The 27,418-nt window shown below is 42.1% G+C and overlaps 2 protein-coding genes across 5 annotated transcripts in view; one reads left to right on the top strand and one right to left on the bottom strand.

Annotated features, from left to right (window-relative positions):
• LOC130358226 (glycerophosphodiester phosphodiesterase domain-containing protein 5-like) overlaps positions 1–27,418 on the bottom strand; it is a 96,866-nt gene that overhangs the window by 36,320 nt on the left and 33,128 nt on the right. For 2 of the 3 annotated variants that reach the window (XM_056561145.1, XM_056561147.1), the window contains exons 2-8: positions 16,757–16,977; positions 13,596–13,699; positions 12,580–12,673; positions 6,489–6,548; positions 5,973–6,071; positions 5,308–5,401; positions 2,681–2,826 (exon numbers count right to left, since the gene is read on the bottom strand). In XM_056561145.1, the coding sequence (XP_056417120.1) occupies positions 2,681–2,826; positions 5,308–5,401; positions 5,973–6,071; positions 6,489–6,548; positions 12,580–12,673; positions 13,596–13,699; positions 16,757–16,939 (780 nt within the window). In that variant the 5' untranslated portion in view covers positions 16,940–16,977. Of the gene's footprint in view, positions 1–2,680; positions 2,827–5,307; positions 5,402–5,972; positions 6,072–6,488; positions 6,549–12,579; positions 12,674–13,595; positions 13,700–16,756; positions 16,978–22,387; positions 22,498–27,418 lie in introns of those variants that run through there. The other variant, XM_056561146.1, reaches the window with a different exon arrangement.
• The window catches only part of LOC130358228 (uncharacterized), a 146,692-nt gene continuing 139,037 nt past the window's right edge, over positions 19,764–27,418 (top strand). For both annotated transcript variants that reach the window (XM_056561156.1, XM_056561153.1), the window contains exons 1-2: positions 19,764–19,817; positions 19,907–19,960. The gene's annotated coding sequence lies outside the window, so the exon portion shown is untranslated. The remainder of the gene's footprint in view (positions 19,818–19,906; positions 19,961–27,418) is intronic.

Here is a 27,418-nt window from a genome sequence, read left to right as displayed (position 1 = left end):
TTTTTTAATTGCCATTTTTTAACCCCTGTAGCTTTATTTTTTTTTCCGCATACCAGGCTGTATGAGGGCTCATTTTTTGCGCCATAATCTGTTTTTTGTATCGGTACCATTTTGGTATTGATCTGACTTTTTAATCGCTTTTTAACTTTTTTTTCTGGGATATTATAAAAATTGCAAATCTGTGGTTTGGTATTTTTTTACATTTACCGTACGGGATACATAATGTTATATTTTCATAGGTTGTACAATTACGCACCAAGCGATACCAAATATGTTTATTTTTATTATGTTTACATGTTTTTATACAGGAAAAGGGGGTGATTTGAACTTTTAACATGAAAGAGGTTAATGCAGCAGTCTTCAAACTGTGGCCCTCCAGATGTTGCAAAACTACAACTCCCAGCTTGCCCGGACAGCCAACGGCTGTCCTGGCATGCTGGGAATTGTAGATTTGTAACATCTGGAGGGCCACAGTTTGAAGACCACTGGGTTAATGTGTCTTTCAAACTTTTATTAAAACTTTTTTTTTTTTTATACTTTATTACACTTTTATATGAGGAATCATTAGATTCCTCAGACAGATGAATAGATTCTATTGAACTCCATTGATCAGTGTGCTCTGTGATCCATTGATAGAGCCTGGTTCAGCCAGGCTCTATCAATGACAGAGCCGGGACAGCAGGGAACAGAGGTAAGTCCTCCGGCTACCTCCATAGTGGATCGTCCCCCCTGCGATCGTGCTGCGGGGGGGGGGGGGGCGATCCACCCCACTAGCCCACCAGGGAGCATTCACATGTCCCTTTAGATGCCGCTGTCAGCTTTGACAGCGGCGATCTAAAGGGTTAATAGCATGCTGGCTATTAGCGGCGGCCCCCGGCTACTGATAACAGCCAGGGGCTGCAGAGTATAGAGCTAGCAGGAATCCCGAGCCCGCTCCATACACCCAGAGCGCCGCATGCATCTCCCCGTGCAGACACGCCTCCTCCCCTCAGCTCTCCGAATCTACAGCTGGGGGGAGCGAAGGCAGAGGACGCAGGTCTGCACAGGGAGCAAGAAGCCACGCCCCCTCATCTCCCCCTCGCACGTCTGCAGAGCAAGAAGCCACGCCCCCTCATCTCCCCCCGCACGTCTGCAGAGCAGGGGAGAGAAGACAAATACTGTACACAGCTTCTCATCTCCCCTGCTCTGCTTCGGAGGACACAGGCTGCAGAGTATGGAGCGGGCAGGAGTCGGGTGCCCGCTCCATACAGACTGCAGATCACCACCGCACTTGTCTGGTCCGGCCCTGCTTGCCCGAAGCCGGGCTAAGGGCCGGACAAATTCACCTGCCCGGCGCCCAAAACTGCTAGTCCCGGGCGTCGGGCGATAGGAATTCCACATCCCTGTATATATATGTTCACTTTCTGATATACACTGCTTGAGAAAGGCTGGGTTGAGCTGGCCGAAAAGTCGCTTTTTGCAAAGACACCTTATGGAATAAATTTCACGTTGGATTTATTTGGTGCTGTGGAGAGATCTGTTTTGCTGTCTTAGATAGTTAGATAGATAGATAGATAGATATGAGATAGATAGATAGGAGATAGATAGATAGGAGATAGATAGATAGATAGGAGATAGATAGATATGAGATAGATAGATAGATAGATAGATATGAGAGATAGATAGATAGATATGAGATAGATATGAGATAGATAGATAGATATGAGATAGATATGAGATAGATATGAGAGATAGATAGATAGATATGAGATAGATATGAGATAGATAGATAGATAGATATGAGATAGATAGATAGATATGAGATAGATCTAAATTACCATCAATACAAATCACATTAGAATGCAAATAAATAAATATGCAAAAATATCACTTCCTAAAAATGCAAATGTCTATAAAAAGGAACAGATACAACGCAAAAAAATATGTCCTTTTTTAATAGATATTTGCATTTTTCTGTACTGGTACTTTTCCATATTTTATATTTGCATTTTTATGTAGCAGTACTAGTGATCTATAGATATACCGAAATAACCATAAATAAATGAATACACTAGAAAGCCAATAAATACATATATACGGTATATATAAGTGCCAATACATAAAAATGCAAATGTCTATAATAAGGTACATTTGTTACTTTATATCTGTTCCTTTTTCTATAGACATTTGCATTTTTATGTAGTGGCACTTATATATACCGTATATATGTATTTATTGGCTTTCTAGTGTATTCATTTATTTATGGTTATTTCGGTATATCTATAGATCACTAGTACTGCTACATAAAAATGCAAATATAAAAATATGTAAAATTACCACTACATAAAAATGCAAATGTCTATAAAAAAGAAAGAGATACAAAGCATCAGATGTGCCTTTTTATAGTCATTTGCATTTTCATGTAGTGGTAATTTTACATATTTATTTATGTGCATTCTAATGTGATTTCTATTCACTTATTGATGGTTACTTTGTTTTATCTATCTGTCTACATATATCTATGTCTCCCAACCACGGTGCCTCCAGCCAGTGCAAAACTACAACTCCCAGCCTGCCCGGACAGCCGAAGGCTGTCCGGGCATGCTGGGAGTTATAGTTTTGCAACAGCTGGAGACACACTGGCTATCCTATCCACCATGGTGTATAATGTTGGTATCTGACCCTACAAGTAGATTCTTACCGTTGGTGACCCCCTGTGTCCTATGAGCAGGGGTTTTGCCCCAAGGGTCCCCTTCTCCCTAATGCAGGGGGAATACATCCCCAGGGGTAAGAAATACAGGAGCAGCAGCACGGCGATGTAGGGGCCGACGATCATCGCCTGAGAGACTGAAAGAAAGAAACAAAATAAATAAATAAATAGGTTAAAAAAATATATATGTATACACACATATATATATATATATATATATATATATATATATATATAATTATATTATTATTATTATATTATTTTATTATTATTATTTTATTATTATTATATTATTATTTTATTATTGTTTTATTATTACTATTAATATTTTATTATTTTATTATTATTTTACTATTATTATTATAGTATTATTAAATTATTATTATATTATTTTATTATTATTATTTTATTAGTGTTTTATTATTATTATTAATAATTTATTATAATATTATTATTATTATATTATTATTATTATATTATTATTATTATATTTTTTCAAAATTTTATGCAAAAAAAAAAGCGGACATCTTCTTGCCCGATCTGAAATGTCAACTTTTTGGAGCCTTAATAGGAACAGACTGCGGAAGAATATTTTATCATAATATTAAGGAGAGATTCGCTTCTTATGCTTATTTATTTTTGTGCTTATGAAATATGCAAAAAAACAAAAAACAAAACAAAAAAAAAAGATGATTCTAAATACGGTTATGATGTGCATCACCTAACACTAAAGCTTTTCAGCCACAAAGCAAAAGTGAAGCAGTTGCCCATAGCAACCAATGAAAATTGAGCTCTTTAAAAAAAAACATTTCAAAAGCGAAGGCTATAATCTGGTTGCTATAGGCAACTCCTCCATGGCAACCAGATTCTAATTCCCCATTTTCATGAGATTGTGAGGAAAGCTGAAGCTATTATCTGATTGGTTGCTATAGGCAACTGCTCCACTTGTCCATAGCAACCAATCAGATTCTTACTGTGGCCCTCTCAGCATACAGACCCCAGACCAGAACCCTAACTTCCTCTAGTCAGACCTGGCTTTTCAGCTGTACACATCCCACACTGGACCTTCCTACAGATAGACTCCCCAAATAAAGTAACCCCCAGACTAGACCCCATGCATATACATCTTCCTGGCATCAGTCTGCATTAGGATGTTATCTGTGTCGGGAGTCAAGGAAAGTGTACGGCATGAATGACAAATGCTGGGGCTACCAGGAGAATTGTTGACTCTTCTCAGAATTCTGGAGAACAGATAAACCCCCTGAATACTCACACTAGACCCCATGAATATAGATCTCCCCTGCATACAGACCCCAGACCAGACACCATCTACATACAGACCCCAGACCAAACACCATCTACATACAGACCCTAGACCAGACATCATCTGCATACAGACCCCAGACCAGACACCATCTACATACAGACCCCAGACCAGACACCATCTACATACAGACCCCAGACCAGACACCATCTACATACAGACCCCAGACCAGACACCATCTACATACAGACCCCAGACCAGACACCATCTACATACAGACCCCAGACCAGACATCATCTCCATATAGACCCCAGACAAGACCTCTGCATACAGACCCCAGACCAGACACCATCTACATACAGACCCCAGACAAGACCTCTGCATACAGACCCCAGACCAGACACCATCTACATATAGACCCCAGACAAGACCTCTGCATACAGACCCCAGACCAGACACCATCTACATATAGAACACAGACAAGACCTCTGCATACAGACCCCAGACCAGACACCATCTACATATAGACCCCAGACAAGACCTCTGCATACAGACCCCAGACCAGACGCCATCTCCATACAAACCCCAGAACAGACCCTAGACCAGACCCCATCTGCATACATACCCCAGACCAGACACCATCTGCATACATACCCCCGACCAGACACCATCTGCATACAAACCCCAGACAAGACCCAAGGCCAGACACCATCTGCATACAGACCACAGACCAGACCCTTTCTGCATGAAGACCTAGACCAGACCCTAGACCAGACACCATTTGCATACAGTCCCTAGAACAGACACTATCGGCATACAGACCCCAGACAAGACACAATCTGCATACAGACCCGAGACTGTATCTGCATACAGACCCAAGACATGACACCATTTACATACAGACTCCAGACTGTATCTGCATACAGACCCCAGACAAGACCCTAGACCAGACACCATCTGCATACAGACCTTAGACCAGACAGCATCTACATACAGACCCCAGACAACACCCAAGGCCAGACGCCATCTGCACACAGGCCCCAGACCTAAATGTATCTGCATACAGACCCCATACAAGACACAATCTGCATACAGACCCGAGACAGTATCTGCATACAGACCCCAGACATGACACCATTTACATACAGACTCCAGACAAGACCCTAGACCAGACACCATCTGCATACAGACCCCAGACCAGAATGTATCTGCATACAGACCCAGACCAGACCCCAGACCAGACCCTATCTGCATAAAGACCCCAGAGCAGACCCTATCTGCATACAGAACCCAGACAGGACACTTATAGCGTATACGTTTAGCCATTGTAATTTTCTCCCCAGGAGTGACTTACGTTTTGTGGTCATCCTGACAAAATACAATGCTACGGGCCATGACAAGAGGGTCATTGCCGCTAGAGAACCAATGTGCAGATATGGAGCTGTCACCTGTGTGGGAAACAAGGAAAAAATTACAGACAATTTGTAGGATAATCCATCAATATCTAAGCAGTGGGATGGGGACTATTGGGTGGCCCAAATTAGTGATTGATAGTGATAAGTGATTAGGACCACCCACTGGACTCCTAATAGACTGTGGCCTATTAGTTTTTAAGTAGCCACAGCTCTATACACTGCATACCTGGTATAGCAGCTTGTCTCATTCACCTCAATGGGATGAACTGCAATACCAAGTACAGCCACTAACGAACGTATGGCGCTGTGCCTGGTAGGAAATAATGTTTTCTTGCTAAAACAACACCACTCCAATCCACAGGTTGTGTCTGGAATTACAGCTTGGATTCATTGAATTGAATGGGAGTGAGCTGCAGTACTACACACTAGTGATGCCAACAGTCGCCAATGGGGAGTCGATCATGTGACCAGTCTCCCAGGAAAGGGTATTTGACTCACCAAAATGGAGTAAACATATTATATCATGGAACAGCGCACATGTATAAACTGCGTCCTTTTTTAGCACGTTTTTTTTTCAAATCGAAACAAAGACGTAATATTTTACCTGGAACGAGAGGCGAACAGCTGCCCATTCTTCACCCCATAAATTGGACAAAACAACGAGGGCCCCAATAAAGAAAATAAGGACAAACAGCATCCCTCCCTGGCACAGAGAAAACACGTTGGTCAATATAACATATCAATAAGACAGATTTAGTTTTTTTTATTAGTCTGATCTCCGCATACACATAATGATGAAATTCTGCCTACTCGCAGACACCACTAGGGGAGCTAAGGAGCTGACTGCATACAGTTTTAGTTTTGATTTCAATGTATACACTGTATGCGGTGAGCTCCTAGGCTGCCCCTAGTGGTGGCTGAATCAAGCCAGGTAAGCTCTGTGTTTAAACAGGAGCTCTGTATCACCAGCGTGCCTCTAGCTGTTGCAAAACTACAACCCCCAGCATGCCCGGACAGCCAACGGCTGTCCGAGCATGCTGGGAGTTGTAGTTTTGTAACAGCTGGAGGCACCCCGGTTGGCAAACACTGTTCTACATAGTGATTTGCTGTCATGAATTACCTTGTGGCTCCAATGCAGGTACAGCTGCTGCCCTTCGGAGAGCAGACATACCGCCAAAACCTAAAAGAAAAAAAAAGGCATACTAAGTACCCGCCTATAACCATGGGGCTAAAGAGTACCCATAATACATGTGAAACAAATGTCACCCAGCATTTCCAGGGCCCTGACTAGCAAATCTACCAATACAACCCCTGCCTCCTTACCACAGTTTATCAAAGCAGATTTATTTATTTATTTTATTTATTTATTTATAGTTCATTTATTTATATATTTATTTTATTTCATTTTTATTTATTGATTTATAGTGCATTTATTTATGTATTTATTTTTATTTCACTTTTATTTATTGCTTTATATTTAATTTCTTTATTCATTCATGTATTTGTGTCATTTCATTTTTATTTTTTGATTTATTTATTTTATTTGATCTATTTATTGATTTTTCATTTATGTATTTATTTAATTACATTTTTGTTTATTGATTGATGTACTGTATTTCTATTAATTTTATTTATTTCTATTTTCTTTCTTTCTTTCTTTATATATTTATTTTATTTCATTTTTATTTATTGATTTATAGTGCATTTATTTATGTATTTACTGTTATTTCACTTTTATTTATTGCTTTATATTTCATTTCTTTATTCATTCATGTATTTGTGTCATTTCATTTTTATTTTTTGATTTATTTATTTTATTTGATCTATTTATTGATTTTTTATTTATGTATTTATTTATTTAATTACATTTTTGTTTATTGATTGATGTATTGTATTTCTATTAATTTTATTTATTTCTATTTTATTTCTTTCTTTATGTATGTATTTTATTTCATTTTTACTTATTGATTTAGTTATATTATTTATTTGATCTATTTATTGATTGATTTTATTTATGTCATTATTTTATTGCCATTATTTATTGATTGATAGATTTAAGTATTGTATTTTAATTAATCAGTTTATTGTATTTCTTTATTTAGATTTTTATGTATTCATGTTTTTATTTTATTTTCTCTATTTATGTATTTATTTATATTTTACTTATTTATTTATTTTATTTTAATGTATTGATTTATTTATTTTATCTTTGTATTGATTTTTTTTATTTCATTTTTATTTATTGATTGACTTTATTTTAAATGTATTTAATTCATTTTTATTTATTTATTGTCAGGGTCCGGACTGGTATGCAGGGAGGACACGGGAGTGTATCCTCTGTGTCAGTGAGGCGATGGCGTGGGCCGTACCAGGGGAACGGAATCTAAGAGGTTACTGGTTTTCACCAGAGCCTGCTGCAAAGCGGGATGGACTTGATGCGGCAGGTAACCCCCAGATCATTCCACCCGATAACGACTCAACCTCACTGACAGCTGAAACAGGCGCGGTACACAAGGACAAGGCAAGGCGAGGTCAGACGTAGCAGAAGGTCAAGGCAGGCGGCAAGGTTCATAGTCAGGGGCAACGGCAAGGGATCTGGATACACAGGCTTGGGATACACACAAACGCTTTCTCAGGGCACAAGGCAACAAAATCCGGCAAGGACAGGAAGGGGAAGTGGGTTTTTATATGTTTAGTACTGATTGGGCCAGGCATGCATTAGTGGTGCACTGATCCTTTAAATCTCATAGAGCCGGCGCGCGCGCACCCTAGGGAGCGGGGGCGCGCGCGCCGGGAGGGAAGTGAAGGAGGAAGTGGTGGGTGAGAGACCTGGGACGCGATCCGTGAGTGGGCACGTCGCGTCCCGCAGATCGCGTCCCCTCCGGTGAGAGTGGAGCAGTGCTCGCGGTCGGCGGCGCCAACACGAGCGCTGCAAGCAGAGAGACGCCGTGAGCGCTCCGGGGATGCAGCGGGACCCGTAACGCTCGGCATTACAGTACCCCCCCACTCCTTGGGTCTCCCCCTCTTTTTGGAACCCAAAAATGTATAAATGAATTCCATGTCCAGGATATTGACCTCGGTTACCCAAGACCTCTCTTCGGGGCCACAATTCTCCCAATCAACAAGAATTTTTTTTTTTACCTCGGACGACCTTGGAGGCGAGGATCTCCTTGACAGAGTCAACATCAGAGGAGCCAGAGACAGGAGCAGGAACAGTGACCTTGGGAGAAAAGCGGTTAAGTATGAGAGGTTTGAGAAGAGAAACATGGAAAGAGTTAGGAATGCGAAGAGAAGAGGGAAGATGTAGCTTGTAGGAGACAGGATTGATTTGGTTTTTGATTTTAAATGGCCCGAGGTAACGAGGACCCAGCTTGTAGCTAGGAACACGAAACCGTATGTATTTGGCAGAAAGCCACACTTTGTCACCAGGAGCAAAGACAGGAGGAGTTCTTCTCCTTTTATCCGCATGTCTCTTTATGCGAGAAGAGGCCAGTAAGAGCGACTTTTGAGTCTCCTTCAAGATAGAGGAGAAGTCCCGGGTTAATTCATCCACGGCAGGAACTCCAGATAAAATGGGAATGGGGAGGGGGGCAGCAGGTGACAGCCGTACACCACAAAAAATGGAGATTTGGAGGACGACTCAGAATTTTTGAAATTGTACGAGAATTCAGCCCAGGGCAGAAGGTCGACCCAATCATTTTGACGGGAGGAGACAAAATGTCGCAAGTAGTCACCAAGAATCTGGTTCACTCTCTCCACTTGTCCATTGGATTGGGGGTGATAGGAGGAAGAGAAATTCAATTTGATCTTTAATTGATTGCAGAGAGCTCTCCAAAATGTTTAAATAAATTGAACGCCTCTATCCGAGACGATATGCGTGGGCAGCCCGTGAAGACGAAAAATCTGTAGAAAAAATTGCTTCGCCAACTGCGGCGCAGAAGGAAGGCCAGGAAGCGGGACAAAATGAGCCATTTTGGAAAAGCGATCAACGACCACCCAAATGAGATGTTGCCATGAGATAAAGGAAGGTCAGTGATGAAGTCCATGGCTATGTGAGACCAAGGCTGTTCAGGCACTGGCAGAGGAAGGAGAAGACCTGCAGGCTTCTGGCGTGGAGTCTTGTCACATGCACACACTGTACAGGCTCGTACGAAATCGGTCACATCTTTTTCCAGGGAAGACCACCAATAGTGTCTGGCAATCAACTGTAAAGATTTTTTGATTCCAGCGTAACCAGCCAGATGGGAGGAATGGCCCCATTTGAGAGTCCGGAGGCGAAGACGTGGTGGAATATAAGTCTTTCCTGGAGGAATTGGCACCAGAGAAGCCGGAGCAGAAGAGATCAGACACTCAGGGGGAATCATGTGCTGAGGAAGGGTCTCGGCTTCTGAGGTATCGGTGGAACGTGATAGAACATCAGCCCTGACATTCTTGTCTGCAGGACGAAAATGGATTTGAGAATTGAAGCGGGCAAAAAACAAGGACCATCTGGCCTGCCGAGGATTTAACCGCTGGGCGGATTGGAGATAAGACAGGTTTTTATGGTCAGTGTAAATGGTGATGGGATGAAGGGATCCTTCCAGGAGGTGTCTCCATTCCTCAAGTGCCAACTTGATGGCCAACAGTTCATGGTCTCCTATAGAATAATTTTTTTCAGGAGAAGAAAAAGTTTTGGAGAAAAAACCGCAAGTGACGTTTTTTCCCTTAGCGTTTTTTTGAAGAAGGACAGCTCTGGCTCCAACTGAGGAGGCGTCCACCTCGAGGGAAAAAGGCTTCAGAGGATCTGGCCTTGACAAGACTGGTGCAGAGGCGAAGGCGCCCTTAAGGCGATTGAAAGCTTCATCCGCTTGGGGAGGCCAGGACCTCGGATTCGCGTTTTTCTTAGCTAATGCCACAATAGGAGCAACGATGGTAGAAAAGTGGGGAATGAATTGACGATAGTAGTTGGTGAATCCGAGGAAGCGCTGGATAGCACGAAGTCCAGAGGGGCGAGGCCAATCCAATACCGCAGAGAGTTTGTCAGGATCCATTTGAAGACCCTGACCGGAGACTAGGTATCCCAGAAAAGGTAGACAGCTTCGTTCAAAAATAAATTTTTCAATTTTGGCGTAAAGATGATTTTCATGAAGGTGCTGGAGCACTTGACGGACATGGAGCCGATGTTCCTCTAGGTTGGAGTAAAAAATTAGGATGTCATCTAAATAGACAACAACGCAGGTATACAGTAAGTCCCGAAAAATTTACAAAATCTTGAAAGACTGCAGGGGCGTTGCAAAGTCCAAACGGCATGACGAGATATTCAAAGTGTTCCTCTCTAGTATTGAAGGCGGTTTTCCACTCGTCACCCTCACGGATACGAATGAGGTTATATGCGCCCCTTAGATCAAGTTTGGTGAAAATTTTTGCTCCACGCAGTCTGTCAAAGAGTTCAGAGATGAGTGGCCGATAGCGGTTTTTCCCTGTGATTTTATTAAGACCGCGGTAGTCTATACAAGGGCGTAGAGATCCGGCTTTTTTAGCAACAAAGAAGAATCCAGCTCCGGCAGGAGAAGAAGATTTCCGGATAAAACCTCTCTCTTTATAGGTTTTCCTGAATATATTCAGACATGGCTTGCGTTTCTGGAGCGTGGGTAAATCCTGCCACGGGGCAGTGTGGTACCAGGAAGCAAGTCAACAGGGCAGTCGTAGGCTCTGTGTGGTGGTAAGACCTTTGCTTGGTAAGACCTTTTTACAAAAAACATCAGAATAGTCCTGATAGGATTTAGGAAGGCCAGGCAAAGGTGTAGCGATGGAGACTTGGCTAGTAGGAACAGACTTGAGACATCGATTGTGAGAACCGCAGGCTGAATGTCCGCTTGCAGCAGGCACCGCCAAAATCGTCGGCGGTAGGACCGTATTGATGCTCACCGTCTCATGGGCGGCAATACAGTCTGGTGTAATTCTGCTTGAAGAGTAAACACGTTCATAAGATTGATGATGGAGGAGAAAATAAAGTTTTGATGTTGCTGTGCATTGCTCACCAATCTGATGTGCATCACGTATCATTACTCTGTGGGGGCACTAAGGGGCATTAAAGGGATACTCCGGTGGATAAAAAAAAAAATTTATGAACTGGTGCCAGAAAGTTAAACAGTTTTGTAAATTACTTTTTAGCAGCTCTATACTACAGAGGAAATTCTGTTCTTTTTGAATTTCTTTGACTTATAAATGTTTTCCACTGGAGTACCCCTTTAATGAGTGGAGAGCACTAGGCGGCATTATTTCTGAGTGAAGGGAATAAAGGGCATTTCAACATAGTTGGTGGTGCTAAGAAATATTATAACAGAATTGGGGCACTAAGGGCATTACAACAGGGTTGGGGCACACTAAGGGGCATTATAGCTGAGTTGGGGCACGTAGGAATTATAACAGAGTTGTGGGGTAAATAGGGGCATTATTGCCGAGTGGTGGGCACTGAGGGGCATTATTGCCGAGTGGTGGGCACTGAGGGGCATTATTGCCGAGTGGTGGACACTGAGGGGCATTATTGCCGAGTGGTGGGCACTGAGGGGCATTATTGCCGAGTGGTGGGCACTGAGGGGCATTATTGCCGAGTGGTGGGCACTGAGGGGCATTATTGCCGAGTGGTAGGCACTGAGGGGCATTATTGCCGAGTGGTGGGCACTGAGGGGTATTATTGCCGAGTGGTGGGCACTGAGGGGCATTATTGCCGAGTGGTGGGCACTGAGGGGCATTATTGCCGAGTGGTGGGCACTGAGGGGCATTATTGCCGAGTGGTGGGCACTGAGGGGCATTATTGCTGAGTGGTGGGCACTGAGGGGCATTATTGCTGAGTGGTGGGCACTGAGGGGCATTATTGCTGAGTGGTGGGCACTGAGGGGCATTATTGCCGAGTGGTGGGCACTGAGGGGCATTATTGCAGAGTGGTGGGCACTGAGGGGCATTATTGCCGAGTGGTGGGCACTGAGGGGCATTATTGCCGAGTGGTGGGCACTGAGGGGCATTATAACAGAGTGGGGGGCACTAAGGGGCACAGGTCTGATGACAAGCTTACTGACCGTTACAACAACCAGCAGGACTGTAATTCAACTATTTATGTGGATCCTATTTGTACATTAACCCCAAAATGGCATCCGAAGATGGATTTGCATCTAGATGGCTGGCAATAGAATCCATTGCCCATAATATGAGCTCCATGTAGACTGACTTACCACCAATACTGCTATATAGGCGAACAACACGGCCACCACCACTAGGATCAGCAATGACCACAGGAACCAATAACCCAGACCTTTATACGTGAACCTGTGGGGAATAATAGAGAATCACATGGTCGGTTTCCCCCGTATATAATATATGGACAAAAAAAAAAAAAAAAAAAAACAACAAGAACATATAACATATATAAAGTAACTAATATACCAACACCAAAAAAACAACTAATAGAGCTACGGATGAGAGGCTTCGATTCGCAGCATCTAAAGGGTTAATAGGGGATATCAGGGGGATGGGCGATTTTCGGCATTACCTGCTTGTGAGCGAGCGTCATACACCCGGACCAAGACCAGGGCGTTGGGAGAGATTTATCAAAACCGGTCCAGGGGAAAAGTTGCTAAGTTGCCCATAGCAACCAATCAGATCGCTTCTTTCATTTTCAAAAGGAAAAATGAAAGAAGCGATCTGATTGGTTGCTATGGGCAACTAAGCAACTTTTCCTCTGGACAGGTTTTGATAAATCTTTCCCTGTGTCACTAATGTGTTAAGGGGAAACTAATGGATCACAACACGTATCTGCTGGGATGGTCAGCGATCAACTGTGATCTCCAAACCTGGTGGTAAAAGTGTTCAATTTCCCTGCAGCGCCACCACAGGAGAAACCGAGCATTACACTCTGTCCATTTATCAATATTTGTTGTCGGTTTAATGCAGGACATGAGGGGTCCTCCAGAGCGAGAGACACTCTTTGTAATCACTCTCGACCCCTCTATATTAACTCATCTGGAGGACCCCTCTATATTAACCCTTTAATCATGGCCTGCAATTCCTGTAGCTAGCCATGAGCATGCTGTTGAATACGCTAATGATCCGACTATTATACTAAAGAGTCAGGTGACACAGAGGCCTCGGTGGCTCCTCCTGTGCCGCCATATGGTGCACCGATTACGGTCATATTTCGGAGGTTAGGCGAGGATCCCAGACAAGGCCAATATCTACAGAAGCCACTTACCAGTCAAAGTCATTGTAGTCGTTCTTAGCTTCGCCCCAGGAATACAGGAAAACTAAAGAGAGGCAGAAAGTCACCACCAGGAGGAGGAAGAACACCGACTCCTTCTACAAAACATAAAAATACACCTCCTTACACCTTATAGGAGACCTGAAGACATCAAAGACAATTCCAGTTCCTTAAACTACTGAGACATTCTGTGTCCTATCCCACAGTTTGGAGACCACTACAATACATCATGCTCACGTGTAAATGATAGCCTGGGCCGGGATATTAGTATGAGCACTATTATGTAGGCAGTATATGGCACTATTATGTAGGAATTATATGTGTACATGATAGTTTGTTTAGCACTGTATAATGGTATTATGTAAGCAGTATATGATACTATTATGTAGGTATTATATGTGTACATTATAGTTTGTTTAGCACTGTATAGTGGTATTATGTAGGTAGTATATGGCACTATTATGTAGGAATTATAGGAGGGTATTATATGTGTACATTATAGTTTGTTTAGCACTGTATGGTGGTATTATGTAGGTAGTATATGGCACCATAATGTAGGAATTATAGGAGGGTATTATATGTGTACACGATAGTTTGTTAAGCACTGTATGGTGGTATTATGTAGGCAGTATATGGCACTATTATGTAGGAATTAAAGGAGGGTATTATATGTGTACATGATCTTTTAGCACTGTATAGTGGTATTATGTAGGCAGTATATGGCACTATTATGTAGGAATTCTAGGAGGGTATTATTTGTGTACATTATAGTTTGTTTAGCATTGTATACTGGTATTATGTAGGCAGTATGTATATGGCACTTGTCACGATGCCGGCTGGCAGGAGGTGGATCCTCTGTGCCAGAGAGGGATTGGCGTGGACCGTGCTAGTGGACCGGTTCTAAGTCACTACTGGTTTTCACCAGAGCCCGCCGCAAAGCGGGATGGTCTTGCTGCGGCGGTAGTGACCAGGTCGTATCCACTAGCAACGGCTCACCTCTCTGGCTGCTGAAGATAGGCGCGGTACAAGGGAGTAGACAGAAGCAAGGTCGGACGTAGCAGAAGGTCGGGGCAGGCAGCAAGGATCGTAGTCGGGGGCAACGGCAGGAGGTCTGGAACACAGGCTAGGAACACACAAGGGAACGCTTTCACTGGCACAATGGCAACAAGATCCGGCGAGGGAGTGAAGGGGAAGTGAGGTATAAATAGGGAGTGCACAGGTGAACACACTAATTGGAACCACTGCGCCAATCAGCGGCGCAGTGGCCCTTTAAATCGCAGAGACCCGGCGCGCGCACGCCCTAGGGAGCGGGGCCGCGCGCGCCGGGACAGGACAGACGGAGAGCGAGTCAGGTACGGGAGCCGGGATGCGCATCGCGAGCGGGCGCCACCCGCATCGCGAATCGCATCCCGGCTGGAGACGGTATCGCAGCGCACCGGGTCAGTGGAGCTGCCCGGAGCGCTGCGGCAGCGAGAGTGAAGCGAGCGCTCCGGGGAGGAGCGGGGACCCGGAGCGCTCGGCGTAACAGCACTATTATGTAGGAATTATAGTAAGGAATTATATGTTTACATAATAGTTTGTTTAGTACTGTATAGTGGTATTATGTAGGTAGTATATGGCACTATTGTGTAGGAATTATAGGAGGGTATTATTTGTGTACATTATAGTTTGTTTAGCATTGTATAGTGGTATTATGTAAGCAGTATGTATATGGCACTATTATGTAGGAATTATAGTAAGGAATTATCTGTTTACATAATAGTTTGTTTAGTACTGTATAGTAGTATTATGTAGGCAGTATATCACACTATTATTAGGTAATAATAGGAGGGTATTATAAGTGCACATGATGGTAATATTGTTTAGCACTGTACGGTGCTATTAGTTAGGCACTATAAGGTATTATTAGGAATTAAATGGAAAAACAGGAAGAAGATTTAGTGCTCTACGAAATTCATAAAATTCTTATCTTTGTTGGATATTAAAAAAAAACAGGGTAGTACAAAATTATTAAAAAGCTTGACATGTTTTGGGGGTTTTCCCCTTATTCATAAGCAAGCTGTTACATAGAATGTGTGCATGATGGTTACATTGTGTAGCACTGTATGGTGCTATTATTTAGGAATTATAGAAGGGTATTATGTGTTTGCATGATGCTAACATTGTTTAGCATTGAATGGTGCTATTATTTTGGCACTATATGGTACTATTATTTAGGAATTATAGGAGGGTATTATGTGTGCGCATGATGGCAACATTGTTTAGCATTGTATGGTGCTATTATTTTGGCACTATATGGTACTATTATTTAGGAATTATAGGAGGGTATTATGTGCGCGCATGATGGTAATATTGTTTAGCACTGTATGGTGGTATTTAAGAATTAATATTGGAGGGCATTATATGTGTGTATGATGCTACTATTGTTTACAACTGTATGGTTGTATTACTAAGCACTATATGGCACCATTATTTAGGTATTATAAGAGGGTATTATAAGTGTGTATGATAGTAATAGTGTTTAGCACTGTGTGGTGGTATTATTCAGGCAATATATGACACTTTTATTTAGGAATTGTAGGAGGGTATTATGTGTGCACATAATGCAATATTGTTTAGCGCTATATGGCGCTATTATTTAGGAACTATAGGAGGGTATTATGCGTGCACATGATGGTAATATTATTTAGCACTATATGGTGCTATTATTTGGGAATTATAGAAGACTATTATATGTGTGTATAATGGTAATGTTGTTTAGCACTGTATGGTGGTATTGTTTAGGCACTATACGGAAATAGGAAATAGGGTATTATGTGTGCACATGATGGTTGTATTATTTAGCACTGTATGGTGGGATAATTTAGGCCCTGTTATTGAGGAATTATAGGATGGTATTATATGTGCACACGATGATACTGTTGTTTAGCACTTTACAGTGATATTATTTAGAGAATATTTTGGTAGTGTTATTTTCTACCTTTCTCCCTCCAGAAACTAGCACAGAGCCCTCATATATTTGCCCATGGGCCCTCACAATCCGTATGGACACATTACCACTATACAAGACAGGTAGGATGTCAATATAAAGATGGTGATTTGGGTCCATATTATGCCGTTCTGGGTTATAGATGAGTAGGGTGAAGGAGTCTTACCCATTTGCAGCAGCACTGTCCCGACTCGGTCTTCTGGCGCTGGTACCGTTTCCATCGGCAGCTGTATAGACCGGCCAGGAGGGAGATGAAGGGCTGGTGCTCATAATGCTGCAGGAGGCGTCTGCGCACGATCTTCAGCTTCCCCAGCCTCAGCCTCCGGAGAGTAGTGGAGGAGCTCCCCATTGGTGACACCTCACATCATCCTCATGTCCTCCTCATGTCTGCAACATACAATGAATGGGGCTCAGTACAAAATGTCTTCTAGGGGAGAAAAAGTAGAATTCAGTTTTTAAAGGGGTCCTCCGCATTAGAATCTAAAAGTCTAATTTGTCGGGGTTCATGAAACCGGACAAAATGTTAAAGGGGCACTATGCTGGAAAACATATATATATATATATATTTATATTTTTTTTAATCAACTGATGCCAGAAAGTTAAACAGATTTGTAAATTACTTCTATTAAAAAATCTTAAAGAGGTTATCCAGGAAAAAAAACTTTTTTTATATATATATATATATATATATATATATATATATATATATCAACTGGCTCCAGAGAGTTAAACAGATTTGTAAATTACTTCTATTAAAAAATCTTAATCATTCCAGAGCTGCTGAAGTTGAGTTGTTCTTTTCTGTCTAAGTGCTCTCTGATGACACGTGTCTCGGGAACTGTCCAGAGTAGAAGCAAATCCCCATAGCAAACCTCTTCTACTCTGTGCAGTTCCCGAGACAAGCAGAGATGTCAGCAGAGAGCACTGTTGCCAGACAGAAAATAACAACGCAACTTCATCAGCTCATAATTATTGAAAGCACTTTCTGGAGCCAGTTGATATAAAAAAAAAAAAAAAGGTTTTTCCTGGAATACCCATTTAATCCTTGCAGTACTTATCAGCTGCTGTATGCTCCACAGGAAGTTGTGTAGTTATTTTCCTTTTGACGACAGTGCTCTCTGCTGACACCTCTGTCCTTGTCAGGAACTGTCCAGAGCAGGAGAGGTTTTCTATGGGGATTTGCTCCTCCTCTGGGACAGTTCCTGACATGGACAGACGTGTCAGCAGAGAGCACTGGTCAGACAGGAAGTAACTACACAACTTCCTTTGGAACACACAGCAGCTGATACGTACTGGAAGGATTAATATTTTTATATAGAAGTAATTTACAAATCTGTTTAACTTTCTGGCACCAATTGAGTTAACAATTTTTTTTTTTTTTACATTTCCTCCAGCAAAGTACCCCTTTAACTTGTATTTAATTACTAATAAACGTAATCATTTATTTTTTTTCCTTGGCATATAAAATGTAAACGATATATATACAGATATGAAGAGTCCATGAATATGGTAACAAGTCATTGCGAAGGTCACCCAGCTTTCCCAAAAAAGCCCTGGAACATGTATCAGAGTAAAAGGCACATTTACCATTCAGGAACTTGGGTGAAGCTGGGTGACAACAGTTCTAATCCAGCTTTTCCCAGGAACAGTTAGACTTCTGGGTATTTTTGAGGGATTTTTTTTTAAGCTTCTTTAAGCAAAAAAAAAACTAAACAAAACAAAGTCAGTCTGATCCGGTTTGGTTTGGCGTGACCGGTCGTCTGGCGCTGGAATGCGTTGTACATTCCTTTCTTGATGATGTTGATGAGGTAATGGCAGGAATCTATAATCAGACGCAGCCTCGGCCCCCAGCTCGGAGGACCATGGCTGCCACCGCGTCCCGTGTCTCCCGGTCGGAGTTCCTCTTTAACAATTCAATCAATCGTTGGCTGCAGGGAATTGTATTTTCTATTACGTTATCATCGCGCCAATCAATTATAATTACATAAAGTGGGTCATCAAGTAATCACAGTGCCTGAGGCAAGAGGTCCGCCAAATAATGCCTTCCCCCCCTTTAAGGAAAGTCAATAGGCTAATCGACAACTCTAGTTTTACAGGGGATGATTGAAAAAAATGCACTGGAAGAGTGGTGTTTCCCAACCAGGGTGGCTCCAGCTGTTGCAAAACCGCAACTCCTAGCATGCCCGGACAGCCAATGGCTGTCCGGGCATGCTGGGAGTTGTGGTTTTGCAACAGCTGGAGCCACCCTGGTTGGGAAACACGGCATAAGAGAAAAGTTAAAGGGGTATTCCAGGGAAAAAAAACTTTTTTATATATATATATCAACTGGCTCCAGAAAGTTAAACAGATTTGTAAATTACTTATTTTAAAAAATCCTAATCCTTCCAATAATTATCAGCTGCTGAAGTTCAGTTGTTCTTTTCTGTCTGGCAACAGTGCTCTCTGCTGACATCTCTGCTTGTCTGGGGAACTGCACAGAGTAGAAGAGGTTTTCTATGGGTATTTGCTTCTACTCTGGACAGTTCCCGAGACAGGTCAGACGTAGACAGAAAAGAACAACTCAACTTCAGCAGCTCATAAGTACTGAAAGGATTAAGATTTTTTAATAGAAGTAATTTACAAATCTGTTTAACTTTCTGGAGCCAGTTGACATATAAAAAACAATTTTTTTCCTGGATAACCCCTTTACCCGAACCTGTCAGGAACGATCGACTGTCTGCTCTATAAAAGGGGCCTCCTGACTCTACTCCATCATACGATGTCAGGGAAGCCATGCACACTTGGCCAAACATATGCGCACTCGGCCAAGTTGAGCATGCATGTGTGGGGGAAATTGGGATGAATATCAGGTGTGATGGCTTCTTCCTTTTGTCTTAAGAGGTGTATGGCAGGTGGATTCGACCCCTTTCCCCATTTAAAAACATGCACACTCGTCCAAGTTGAGCATGCATGTCTATTGGGGGGGGGGGGGGGATTTGGGATGAATATAAGGGGTAATGACTTTCCACACCCATTCCTTTTAGTCTTAAAAGGTGTATGACAGTGGCTTATATCCCCCTCCCTATTGAAAACACATGCATGCTTGGCCAATATGAGCATGCATGTGTATTGGGGGCATCGGGATGAATATCAGGCATAATTACTATCAACGTCCATTGCTTTTGTTTCAATGGGTGTATGGTGGCGGCTTCCACCCTTTCGGCCATTGAAAACACATGCACGCTCGGGTAAGTTGAGCATGCATGTGTATTGGGGGGGAATCAGGATGAATATCAGGCTTAATTACTTTCAACGCCCATTGCTTTTGTTTCAATAGGTGTATGGTGGCGGCTTCCACCCTTTCGGCCATTGAAAACATATGCACACTCAGGTAAGTTGAGCATGCATGTGTACTGGGATGAATATCTACTACGAATATGAATGTAAATGTACAGTATCTGCAGGTTGGATGTATTTTTCTGCCTATTGAAGAACACAGCAGCAATGACAGATATAGCGGCACAGCAATGTAGAGGAGATAGACTACAGCTTTATTGCCCCTTTAATTCTGCTTCTTGTATTGCCCTTGGGAGCCCACCGGGCCTGCGGAGAACACCCGCACTGATCCGCAGATCCAACGTCAGACACTTAATATTAAATCTTTAATCCCCATTTACACACATAATACGGCCTCTATATTAAAATACCATTGAGTTCAGGCTGCCTGTAAAACTTTCAGCAGCATGGAGTCTGTAGTTCAAGGGAAAGAAAGGAGGATTAGTCTGTAGGGTAACAAGGAAGGAAAAAAGCTTAAAAATGTACCCCCGTTGTCAGGTCTAACCTGCTGCATTTTCAGACACAGTCCATCATAGGTCCAGGATTGCTTGGAGCCTAATACTGCCTCCTATGTACACGAATATAACTAATATAATACTGCCCCTATATACAAGAATATAACTACTATAATACTGCCCCCTATATACAAGAATATAACTACTATAATACTGCCTCCTATGTACACGAATATAACTACTATAATACTGCTCCTATATACAAGAATATATCTACTATAATACTGCCTCCTATGTACACGAATATAACTAATATAATACTGCCCCTATATACAAGAATATAACTACTATAATACTGCTCCTATATACAAGAATATAACTGCTATAATACTGCTCCTATATACAAGAATATAACTACTATAATACTGCCTCTTATATACAAGAATATAACTACTATAATACTGCTCCTATATACAAGAATATAACTACTATAATACTGCTCCTATATACAAGAATATAACTACTATAATACTGCTCCTATATGCAAGAATATAACTACTATAATACTTCCCCTATATACAAGAATATAACTACTATAATACTGCTCCTATATACTAGAATATAACCACTATAATACTGCTCCTACATACAAGAATATAACTACTATAATACTGCTCCTATGTACAAGAATTTAACTACTATAATACTGCCTCCTATGTACACGAATATAACTACTATAATACTGCCCCAATATACAAGAATATAACTACTATAATACTGCCTCCTGTATACAAGAATATAACTACTATAATACTGCTACTATATACAAGAATATAACTACTATAATACTGCCTCCTATATACAAGAATATAACTGTTATAATACTGCCTCCTATATACAAGAATATAACTACTATAATACTGCCTCCTATATACAAGAATATAACTACTATAATACTGCTCCTATATACAAGAATATATCTACTATAATACTGCTCCTATATACAAGAATATAACTCCTATAATACTTCTCCTATATACAAGAATATAACTACTGTAATACTGCTCCTATATACAAGAATAAAACTACTATAATACTGCTCCTATATAAAAGAATATAACTACTATAATACTGCCCCTATATACAAGAATATAACTACTATAATACTGCCTCCTGTATACAAGAATATAACTACTATAATACTGCTCCTATATACAAGAATATAACTACTATAATACTGCTCCTATATACAAGAATATAACTCCTATAATACTGCTCCTATATACAAGAATATAACTACTATAATACTGCCTCCTATATACAAGAATATAACTACTATAATACTGCCTCCTATATACAAGAATATAACTACTGTAATACTGCCTCCTATATACAAGAATATAACTACTATAATACTGCTCCTATATACAAGAATATATCTACTATAATACTGCTCCTATATACAAGAATATAACTCCTATAATACTTCTCCTATATACAAGAATATAACTACTATAATACTGCTCCTATATACAAGAATATAACTACTATAATACTGCCTCCTATATACAAGAATATAACTCCTATAATACTGCCTTCTATATACAAGAATATATCTACTATAATACTGCTCCTATATACAAGAATATAACTACTATAATACTGCTCCTATATACAAGAATATAACTACTATAATACTGCTCCTATATACAAGAATATAACTACTATAATACTGCTCCTATATACAAGAATATAACGTCTATAATACTGCTCCTATATACAAGAATATAACTACTATAATACTGCTCCTATATACAAGAATATAACTCCTATAATACTGCTCCTATATACAAGAATATAACTACTATAATACTGCTCCTATATACAAGAATATAACTACTATAATACTGCTCCTATATACAAGAATATAACTACTATAATACTGCTCCTATATACAAGAATATAACTCCTATAATACTGCATGCTATGTATAAGAATATAAATCACTATAATACAGTATATAATACCTTAGAGGGACTGTTGACGTGAAAAGCTTCTGATTCCTTCCCTGCAGTTTGTGAATATTTATTATTTCTCTTGTCCCAGTTAATAGTATTTTGGGTGACATTGTCTGAGGGCGGACAAATAATGAATAATCACTAATGGGGAGATTTATCAAAACCTGTGCAGAGGAAGAGTGGTGCAGTTGCCCATAGCAACCAATCAGATTGCTTCTTTCATTTTCCACAGGCCTCTTTAGAGGCCTGTGGAAAATGAAAGAAGCAATCTGATTGGTTGCTAATGGGCAACTGCACCACTCTTCCTCTGCACAGGTTTTGATAAATCTCCCCCTATAATGAAGAAGTGAAGTGCAGTAGAGGTTCTGTTTCCCGGCACACACCATCCTTCTTCACTATAGCAGCGATACCATAGATGCTGCTAAACCTGTTGTCTTAATTCCACAACTTTCCAGCTCTATATGTCGGCCATGTATACAACCGCAGGTACAGTTTTGGGCAGTTATCATTTCACGGGAGGAGTCACATGGGCTGCTCTGTATAATCTGTAACTATCTTCTATCCACGAGGTCTTAGGTTACATGATCCCCTGTGCTATACTTTATTATACCGCCATCTCATATGATGTACTGTCATAAAGTGTCCAAATAACCCCATAAAGGGCCATATAGTATACAAATAATTCCCTACGTTAGTTACAACTACGCAATGCAGCTGCTATCATACAGTGCACGGTAAATACCGCCATAGACTGCTCACATAATATCATCATACAGTCACCAATTGATAATTACATACATTGAATCAAAAAATAGCCCCATACAGCGTAAATATAATACTGCTATACAATTCATGTAAACATTTTCTAGTGGTCACAAAGCCTGGGTGCCTAGACAGTCATCCTGATAACAGAGAGCAATATAAATACTATAAAACTGCTCCTATATACAAGAATATAAATACTATAAAACTGCTCCTATATACAAGAATGTAATTACTATAAAACTGCTCCTATATACAAGAATATAAATACTATAAAACTGCTCCTATATACAAGAATATAAATACTATAAAACTGCTCCTATATACAAGAATATAAATACTATAAAACTGCTCCTATATACAAGAATATAACTAGTATAATACTGCTCCTATATACAAGAATATAACTACTATAATACTGCTCCTATATACAAGAATATAACTACTATAATACTGCTCTTATATACAAGAATATAACTTCTATAATACTGCCTCCTATATACAAGAATATAACTACTATAATACTGCTCCTATATACAAGAATATAACTACTATAATACTGCTCCTATATACAAGAATATAACTACTATAATACTGCTCTTATATACAAGAATATAACTTCTATAATACTGCTTCTATATACAAGAATATAACTACTATAATACTGCTCTTATATACAAGAATATAACTTCTATAATACTGCCTCCTAGCTGAGAGGTTGTGTGTGTGTAGCTCTCCTGATGTCTGGAGAAAGCCCGGGGAGGGGCCACCCTGGGCGGGGAAGCTCCCCAAGCAAGGCCCAGGCTTCTCGGCCTATTCTGGGAATTAATCCCCAGACACCACAAACCATGGATGAAAATCCTAAAGTTTCTATGGATGTGAGAAATGTTCAGAATGTTGTCAGTTCTGGTGCAGTAAGAAGCACAGATGAAAAGAAAGCTGTGGAACTAAAGAAGGAATCATCAAGTAAGGTAATGGCTGCAGGTACAATCCACCCCTCCTGCAGTCAGACAGAGGAGAACATCCCTGGAGAAGCAGACCATGCAGGAGAATCTGCAGCAGCCTGTCCTGATACGTTCTGACCGCACACGATACGGGAGCGGGAGCAGCGCCAAAGTTACAAACACGCCAGAGGGGACCAGAGGGAGTACACCAGGAAGGCTTCAGGGGGCCACAAGTGCGGTCACTGGGAAGAACCAGGGGCCCAGTCCCCAGTCTGGAGATTGTAACCCCGCAGCAGTGACCACAGCCGCACCGAGACAGATACCACCTCAGAAGCAGAGTCCTGTGAGTACCCCACCAGCACGGCCCCCCAATACTCAGCGGGCACCTGAACTATGTCTGGCCGAGCAGATCCCCGCTCTGGTAAAGAGACTTGAGACTTTAAAAAAGACAAAGTTACAGCTGCAGAAACAAATTGAATGTATATACAAGCTAAAGGCAGCAAACCCCAATAACCAGGCTGTACATGATAAGAAGCTGAGCTCCCTCGCTGTGCAGCTCGCTGACACTGTGCAGGACATGGAGGACGTATTGGACCAGATGGGACCAGTCGCTGAGACCTTCAGAAATCAGCAGCGATTTGAGGGATATAAGGAAAGACCAGCGCCAAAGTCATCTACTGCTGCACCTAAGTCTTCAGCCTCACCAGATGACACCCAGCAGTCCTGTACAAGACAAGAGGACATCCAGCAGTCCTGTGCAAGACCACTCCTCAGACCAGCCAGCTTCCCTTTTGAGAAAGGGGATTTGTACAGACAAGCAGAAGCAAGCGTCCAGCAACATCAGAGACCTGCAGAGACTCCTCCAGAGGTACCACAAGTCCCAGCAGTCAGCACGGTGAAGCAGGACTATGGACACATACCTGAAGGTAACTCTGTAACAGTAGTGCAGTCACCACAAGCCCCTGGGGGCAGTAGAGAGCAGCAGGACTGTGGACTCTTACCTGAAGGCAGCAGTGCAGCAGAGAGTTCACAGGACATGGCTCTGCAGGGCTTGCTGGGCTCTGTAGTGCAGGATCATACTGCCAGTGACTGCACTGATATGACTGTATGTGATATTACTGATAATGTGTCTGCAGAGGGGAGCGCTTCACAGTCTGTGTGGGATCTGGGGTCATCTCTGGGGTCAGGTCCACCATTAGTTCAGCCTTCAGAGGCTGGTGACCCCCAGAGTATAGAGGTTGATGGTGGGGAGGGGGCTGTACAGTCTGATGCACAACACTTCCCCCCTTTAGTCACACAAGTGTCAGACCCCCCTAGTACGGCTGGTCAGCAGCCACCACAGCGCCCCCAAGTACAGCAGGAGGGTAGAAGTAGTGGCGCCTCCTCTGGTAATGCCTGGAGTCGTGGGTCACCATTCATGTCCAATGTAAACTACACGGGTCAGGCTTTCAAGAGGAGGAACGTGGTCAGGTTCAGACATAGAGGGGCCAAGGAGGAGCTGCCTGACAGGAGGTTTGTGGTCCGTGAACTTCTGTGCCACCAAATGGGCTTCCTGCCATCTAACATCCTGGCAGTGATAAACCTTCCTGACAGGCAGGGCTATGACGTCAGCTTCAAACTCATGTCTGACCTGGACCGCTTCTGGGCCCATGTCACCCGGGTGAGAGATGCTGATGGCTGGAATAAGTTCAGCTTTGTCCCCATCTCCAGACCAGACACAGCGAATGTCACCATTATATTCTGGAACGAGTCTGTCCCCCCCCAGGATATTGTTGTGTGGTTTAAAAAGACACTGTGACCTAATGTCAGACCTGACTAAGACCAGGGATGAGGACGGCATATGGACGGGAGGGTGGAAGGTCCTGGTAAAGTTACGGCAGATTAATAACATCACCCAACATCTGCCCAATTCATTCTTCATTGGCCGGGAGAAAGGGGTTTGTTTCTATGCAGGTCAGCCCAGAAAATGCTTCAAGTGTGGGAAGACCGGTAATTTATGTGGGGAGATCGGCCATGTCAGCGCCACCTGCCAGAACATCCGCTGCAACCTCTGTGGTAAGACCGGTCACTCCCACAGGGACTGTCCTGACGCCTGGCATAACATCTGTAAGGACTTCCCTGATGAGGACCTGCTGGAGGGGGCAGAGGACCTGGAGGGGGAGACATTGGTGTCAGGGTCAGCAGTGACACAACCCGAGCCTCAGCATAACATGGGTGACACTAGAGGTGACGATATGGGTGACAATATTGGTGACACTAGCGGTGACAATATGGGTGACAATATTGGTGACACAGTGCCCGACCAGTCCCAGCCAGGAGCCACTGAGGGGAACAGGGAGGTCACTGAGAGGGTTGTGGCCATGTCTTCTTCTGCCCCAGCATCAATAAATCCGCAGAAGAGACGGAAAAAAGACAAAACCAGCCGTAAGCCTGAGGAGGGATGGACCACTGTCCAAAAGCCCTCCAAAAAGAAAGTAGACCCCGGGTCAGGTGTAATGACCATCACAAATAGGTACAGTGTGTTGTCAGAGTCAGACGCTGAGGAAGAGATGGAGAGGGAGTTGAAGCGAGTGGTAGATGAATTTAATGAGGACCAAGAGGGTGATCCCCCCACAAAAAGGAGACCCCCACGGGATAAACGTCTGTCCGAATCGGACATGGAAACAGGTGGTCAGCAGGAGGGCTCGGACTCAGATCTGTGATGATGGGGGTGACATATCTGCTTCTTCTGCTTTCTTTTGTTATGATGGCCGACTTTACCCTTAAAGTGTTCTCCAGTAATGTGAACAGTGTCAGAGTGAGGAGGACCAGACACGTCGTATATGACCATCTAAAGTCTATTGATGCTGACATCTTCTTCTTACAGGAGACACGTTTAAATACTCAAGGACTGTTACGTGAAGCAGAGCGTGAATGGCGGTCTGGTCCATCCTTTTGGTCACTGGCTGTGGAACCAAGTGCCGGGGTCTCTATCCTCTTTACCACCAATGATGTAACTGTACATAGGCTGACAGAGGTATTGATGGGAAGGTGCCTAATGCTAGAAGTTACTATTCGGGGTAGAAGGCTCCGACTCATTAATATCTATGGTTCACAGACAGTGACTGAAAGGGTTAACCTTTATAATGAAGTGAAGCCATATCTCTTCACATCTGTCCCCGTCATCTTGGCTGGAGATTTTAATGCCTCCAGAACAACTAGTGACAGATCCTCTAATAGACCTCTAACCCGAGACTCCAAGGTCTTAAACCAAATCATTCTACAGGCCGGGTTGTCAGATGTGTTTGTGCAGGGTGGTCGGAAGGCAAAGTTTACCTATTTTTGTGGTGGAAGA

Source organism: Hyla sarda, chromosome 2 (genome assembly GCF_029499605.1).
Source record: "Hyla sarda isolate aHylSar1 chromosome 2, aHylSar1.hap1, whole genome shotgun sequence".
Classification (NCBI taxonomy): Eukaryota; Metazoa; Chordata; class Amphibia; order Anura; family Hylidae; genus Hyla; species Hyla sarda.
Note: the sequence above shows the minus strand (reverse complement) of the source record. Positions and strands in the feature narration are given on the sequence as shown.